The sequence below is a fragment of the Atta colombica genome, unplaced genomic scaffold (assembly GCF_001594045.1).
Source record: "Atta colombica isolate Treedump-2 unplaced genomic scaffold, Acol1.0 scaffold133, whole genome shotgun sequence".
In the NCBI taxonomy this organism is placed as follows: Eukaryota; Metazoa; Arthropoda; class Insecta; order Hymenoptera; family Formicidae; genus Atta; species Atta colombica.
In genome coordinates, this window is record NW_017259221.1 from 292,073 (window position 1) to 298,207 (window position 6,135).

A 6,135-nucleotide genomic window follows, 5' to 3' on the forward strand; every position below is an offset into this window, starting at 1 on the left:
ACATACATACATATCATATATACATATGTGTGTGCGTGTGTGGGGGGGGTATGTGTGTGTGTGTGTGTGTACGTGTGTGGTACAGACACATCTTCTATTCTTATATTTCATAAATTTATTTATTTTATAAGTTTTTAACATTTTATAAACTGATTATTTTTTTATTTGATCCACTGTTAATGATTAATTAATTATAATTGATAACTTGTTTTGTATACATTTATGAAATGTATAAACTATAACTCTGTGAATTAGATATTCTTATTATGAGGAATATTATTTACTTTTACAATTTGTTTTATAAAAATACTTAACAATAATACTAATGCAAGCAAATGCAAAATAGACATACTCTTCTTAAAATAAAAGAATATGTAAAAGTATAGTTCTACTTTAGATTCGCAAATGCTTTCTTAATAAGTCAGCAATCCAATTATAGATATCTGTCATTATAGTAATAAAGAATGTCGGTAAGCAGGATTAGACAATAATGAAAGGACAATGTTATGACTTGTCTCAGTACTTAATTAAAATAAAAGAAGTAAAATAAAGTAAAATAAAAGAAGTTGAAATTTTATAACGAAACTGTCTAATGAGCTAAGAATTAACTATAGATGTCTATTAAAGCAATAGTCTTATAGACATAATTATAAAATTTATTTACACGTCTAGCTGTTTTTAATAGTACTTCATCGATAATTTGACTTGATTATAAAATTCATATACAATCATATTTACACTTCTTTTGCATAAATATGCATATATACATTTATACATATCGCTCATTCGCTAAAATATAATATAATTAAAATATTACTTTTTAGTTTTATTTGTCAAAAAGAATGGAAACAATAAAAAAAACATACTTTAAAAGTATATACTTTTATTCTTTTATAATCAATCATCATCAAAATTGCATTTCAAAATTAATATTACAAAATTTTAATGATTCAAAGCTCATTCAAACTCATTTTCTGGAGAGGACTTTGTTTTTTGAGTCATGTCAGTGTAACAAATGAGCGATATGTTTCACTCTGTTTCCTCCACTCTCAATTTTGTTCTATCTTTGTTTATTCTTCTTCCGCAGTCTCTGAATATGCTTCTTCAATTTTCCTGTATTTTTTAATTCTTCATACTGCGAGACTAAGTCTAAAACTTTCTTCTCAGCTGCAGAGAAAACAGATAAAATAAAATAATGTAAATCAGAATTATGTTAACAATAATTAACTTACATTTTTTCTTGAAGACAGGCTTCTCTCCTCGTTTAACAGATTCCAGTAGTTCCTTCTTTTCAAGCCATTTTTTTTCTTCTTTCTCCTTTTTTTTCCTTTCTTCTCTTAATTGATTTTCAAGCCTCTGGATGAGATATTTTATCTTCTTTATGGCTTTGAGATCTGTAGTTTCTTTCAGTTCTTTTTGCAAAGTTTTGAGATCATTTTCCCGTAGTTTGTTAATAAATGCATAAGAATTCTTGAAGGCCTTTTCGTTAAATGTACCACATAAACTATCAAATCTAGGATCTCGAGATATAATTTCCTTGACTCGTGTCATCTCTTCATATTTAATTGGAATTGGCTTTTTAGCAGATATTTCCCGTGGCCTGTTCTTATTTTCCCGTTTAAACTTTATTTTCTCTGTTTTTTTCTTATTTTTCTTACCAAACAGAGTCTCATTGTATACCTTGGTTCCTAATTTCTCCTTTAACTTCTGTAAATTCTCAAAACTCATATGTTTCAATTCCTCTCGTATTTGTTCCTAAAACATAACATAATCCAGAGCATATGATCACATACTGATATATAAGCTCTCCTTGTAATAATGTTTTGGATAAAATCAATTCAAATAAGCATATAAAATAAAGAACTTACACGAGCTTTATTTTCTGTAAATAGAGACTCTTCCTCATCACTCATGTTAAATGTTAAGATATGATAGCGGAATATAAATTTAGTAATCTCTACAAAATGCAATGATATAGTTTTAGGTTATACAATTATTTTTTGTACTTGAGAAAGAAAAAACTAGAAAATTAGAAAAATACATATAGTTTACATCACTTACATTTGTATAAGAAATGTATTAATCACATAAGATGTCTAAAAAGATAAATCATTCTATCTGTACGCCAAGCAAATACAGAATCTGACAGAATCCTGCACAAGTAGGCATCGATTAATCGATTAGCTCGTCATTTTGGCCGTTTCGACTTGAGAATCTCGATACTCTATAGGTGCATTTCGTTTCACGCATGGTGCGCAAAATGATATTATATCATTTTTGGTACGTTCGGGGAGACACTATTAGAACCATTTTACACAAACTTGTATAGTCGCATAAACATATGCATAAAGAAAATTATCCAATCACATTTCTTTATGCATATGTTTATGTGGCTGTACAAGTTTGTATGGAATTACCCTATATCTTCGTTGTTAGACATAAAACAAGGATAAAATAAATAGCGCTAATAGCGTTTCTTCGCACTTATGATTCTTATTGTTCACCGAATATTATATATTCATAAATTTGCATAGCCGCATAAACGTATGCATAAAGAAAATTAAGTGGGGAGCATAGACTCTTGCGTAAGGCATAAAACATGAGGCATAAATTAAAGGTTTAAACCGGATCAAAATGTAAGAACTAACCAACTACAGTCGAGCATTCCTCTGTCGTTCGACTGTAACAAGGGAATACTCGACTGTAGTTAGTTTTATTCTGATTCGGATTAAACTCTCGGTGAAAACTAGGTCTGTGTTTCAAAATTCACTGCCAGTGCTGAAAATGTATAATATACGTAACTGTAAATTTACAGCGCTGGCAGTGAATTTTGGAACAGTCAAAAATAATACGATACGCAAGGTGATGTTTCCAAACGCAGCCTTAAATGACGAAACGCAGCCATTATTGTGGGGGGACTGGTGTCTGACGAGAGCACAAAATCTTCAAGGTTTATTCGCATCGCATGCTCCAATATGCTCCAATACGTTTCTGTTATAGTCCTTACTAACTCCAACGCACTTCACGCGCTTGTCAGCGTGAGTATAAGAACTATGTTGTAAGAGTATGTTGAAGCATGTTGGAGCATGTTGGAGTACGTTGGAGCATATTAAAATATGTTGGAGCATATTGGAGCATGCAACGTAAACAAATTTTTGCATAACGTGTGTGCTATAATTGTGTTGATAGTACAATTTGAAGAGTTGTAATAATCTATGAAGGAAAAAAAGAGGAGGAAAAGGCCTAGGAGAGAAATCATGAAATCGATGGAGCAACTTTGAGGTAAGCGTTATTGCTTACTTATGTAAAATTAGTCATTTTCTTTGGTTTATTCGAACTCGTTTTATTACGAATTTATTTAATAATCAGAGAAAAAGAAATTATTTGAAATTTTATTTTTGTCTTTTTTCGAAGATCTTTTTTCGAAAAATATATAATTATTTGAATGAAAAATAATATTTAATTGAAGAATGAATAAAAAGTTTAATATAAGAACTATCTTTTGAAGTTGATTATTTTGAACGTTATTTTTATTTGAATTTATGTTTTTGTGTTATAGTATCGTAGCTACGTGGCAGATAATCCACCTGTTGCGCTTCAGATCGGTGAGAAACAAAAAAATTGAATAATGGATCAGTGAAAATTGTGTATTCGATATAAGTTTTATATTGACACATCTGTATAATTCTGTATAATTATAATAGAAATGAATATAAAACTTTTCATGACTCTATTATTTTAAAATGAATAAGCTACAAAAAATTATGGCAGATATTTTTAATCTTGGGCTGTATTTTTATTATACTATATTAATTTGAGATACTACTTGTGTTTAAAATACATTTGTACAAATAAACACATATATTTGAACTTATAGGAATAAATATATAATTATTTTGCAAATTGCAAGATAATTGCAAACTTGTAAAAAGGTATTTTTAAGATACTAAATTTTATTAAATAGTTAAACAATTATATAATTATTAAAGTCGAGTCATATAGTTAATTATGAAAAGATTTTATTCTTTTTAATAAATGTTTTCTCATCATTAATGCTAGTATTGGTATTTTAACTTTATAACCTAATGATAATTAATTCTATTTAACTCCTTAACTATAATATTTTATAAATTCTTCAATATTATAAAAGAACAATTTTTTAAAATTATTTTTTTAATTCTTCATTTTCTCCATTTTGCATAATTATTCGTAGTGCCGTAAAGTACGAAAATATAGTCGATAAATACTGTAACATTAATAACTTAATATAATTCTTGACTTTTATCTTACAAAAATTTTATGTGCACATATTATGTAATTGTTAACTATGTAATAATAATAACTTATATCAAAATGATCATCTTGATATCTATTGAATAATATATTTTATATTTAATGAAATTAATTTCAACAAATTGTAAACAAACAAGAAATTATGAAAATTATATAAATTATATAAATTATATAAATTTATTCATAATAAGCATTATAAGTATTACTGATTCATATAAAATACTTCCGTGCACGGACGCACATGTAAATGTACTCACGAAATCGAAAATATTTTTGACAAGATTATAATCATAATATTATGTCTAAAATATTAATATAAAAAATAACCGACATGTAAATAAAATAATGTGAGCAAAACTAGTACAAAATTTGATAATACGTTTCATTTACGCACATTAATATATAATTCATTAGAAGTCTTTCATTAGAATGAAATTTATTGGAGAATATAACAATTATCTTAAAAAATGAAGTATGTGGAAATTGATAATGTATGAGTACACGATTGCTTAATATAATTTTCTATGATTTTGAAATATATATACTTTTCTTATATGGCATTTAAAAATAAATTAGTTATTATTTATTAACTATCAATTGAAGACTAATAATTTTAAAAATATTTGCCATATACAAGATGTTTCAAAATTCGCGCCTGCAAAGTATAAGACGTGATACTTTAGGCTAAAAGAAACAACTTTTTCCTTTTGTAAAATTGCATCTGACAAGCAGTTTTTGCAAGAGAGCAGATTGAAGTTAACAAATAAGTTAAGTTAATAAAGTTAACAAAAATTATTTATCGGATGCAATTTTGTTAAAAGAAAAAGTTGTTTGTTTTAATATAAAGTATCACGTATTGTACTTCGTAGGCGCGAATTTTAAAATGCCCTGTATTTATATACGGCCAATGTAATTAATTATTACAAGAAATAACTTGTTTTACGTATTGGATTGTGAAGAATGATTTGTCCAAATGATTGATGATCAAAGTCAAAACAATATTCAAACTTTTTCCTCACCGATGTATAATAATTTAAAGATAATGCGGGCATAACACATGGTATTGCGATAATTATTGGATTTTGAGCCTTGAGCATAATTATTTGTAGATATTTTCGTAGAGCAACTGGTTGCTTGTACCATTGTGTATCGAAAACAGCTTGTTGAATTATCTCACCGCTCTTATAAAAATATCAAAAGATAATTGAAATAAATAAATTGAAATTACAATTGAAATAAAGTAATATGTTTCTTTATAAGAGTTACTTACTATGTGAATCAAATGTTCTGCTGGCCATGTATACATAAATACTTCTGATAATCCACTAAAAATAAGACTAATGCATTGAATTTTTATTGATATCGGTTGGTTCTATTAAAAAAAATAATTTTACAAATCTTCATAAAAATAATCTTCATAAATCTTCATAAATTTTAATAATTATTAGAGATCGCGAATACACTAATTTTGATTATTTGAGTTCTTGGTGGCATTATAATTATTAATAAAAGTATCACACTGTGTGAGAGAAAAACTGTTTAATATTTGTAACTATAATTACTATGATTATGATTATGACTACTATAGTATATTATAGTAATAATAACTATATATATATATATATATATAAAATTCTATTAACCAATATATATAATTGGCAATCGAAAATGACTAATTATAGTTATTAAATAATTTTTTATTTCAATCAGCTTAATGGCTATAATAATTATAATTATAGTATATCGGATTGAGAGAGAGAAGATTAAGAATTTGTTTATCAATTTAATTTAACTTGCGATATTATTGCAGTAGTTTAATTGAAAAAGTCCGGAAAAATTTCG

The 6,135-nt window shown here is 26.7% G+C and overlaps 2 protein-coding genes across 3 annotated transcripts in view; both read right to left on the minus strand.

Annotated features, from left to right (window-relative positions):
* Window positions 1–866: 866 nt before the first annotated feature.
* LOC108684321 (ribosomal RNA processing protein 36 homolog) lies at window positions 867–2,142 on the minus strand. 2 transcript variants are annotated; one of them, XM_018188584.1, is made up of 4 exons: window positions 2,062–2,142; window positions 1,869–1,957; window positions 1,229–1,755; window positions 867–1,167 (listed from the first exon to the last, which is right to left on the minus strand). In XM_018188584.1, the coding sequence occupies exons 2-4, from the start codon at window positions 1,911–1,913 to the stop codon at window positions 1,164–1,166; spliced, it is 576 nt and encodes a 191-aa protein (XP_018044073.1). In that variant the 5' UTR covers window positions 1,914–1,957; window positions 2,062–2,142; the 3' UTR covers window positions 867–1,163. The 2 variants fall into 2 exon arrangements, with proteins under 2 accessions (XP_018044073.1, XP_018044072.1); XM_018188583.1 differs by having other exon boundaries at window positions 1,233–1,755; window positions 2,062–2,138.
* Window positions 2,143–4,186: 2,044 nt separating this feature from the next.
* LOC108684312 (odorant receptor 49b-like) overlaps window positions 4,187–6,135 on the minus strand; it is a gene marked incomplete at its 3' end in the record, with an annotated part of 4,121 nt that continues 2,172 nt past the window's right edge. The window contains exons 3-5 of the mRNA XM_018188575.1: window positions 5,564–5,665; window positions 5,313–5,474; window positions 4,187–4,246 (exon numbers count right to left, since the gene is read on the minus strand). Of these exons, the coding sequence (XP_018044064.1) occupies window positions 4,187–4,246; window positions 5,313–5,474; window positions 5,564–5,665 (324 nt within the window). The remainder of the gene's footprint in view (window positions 4,247–5,312; window positions 5,475–5,563; window positions 5,666–6,135) is intronic.

Excerpts from the sequence above, each read along its gene's own strand:
- LOC108684321 (XM_018188583.1), bottom strand. The coding sequence starts at position 1,913 with ATGAGTGATGAGGAAGAGTCTCTATTTACAGAAAATAAAGCTCGT. Across the intron at positions 1,756-1,868 it reads TTACAGAAAATAAAGCTCGT|GAACAAATACGAGAGGAATT; the intron begins GTAAGTTCTTTA and ends GTTATGTTTTAG. Across the intron at positions 1,168-1,232 it reads GCCTGTCTTCAAGAAAAAAT|CTGAGAAGAAAGTTTTAGAC; the intron begins GTAAGTTAATTA and ends TTTTCTCTGCAG.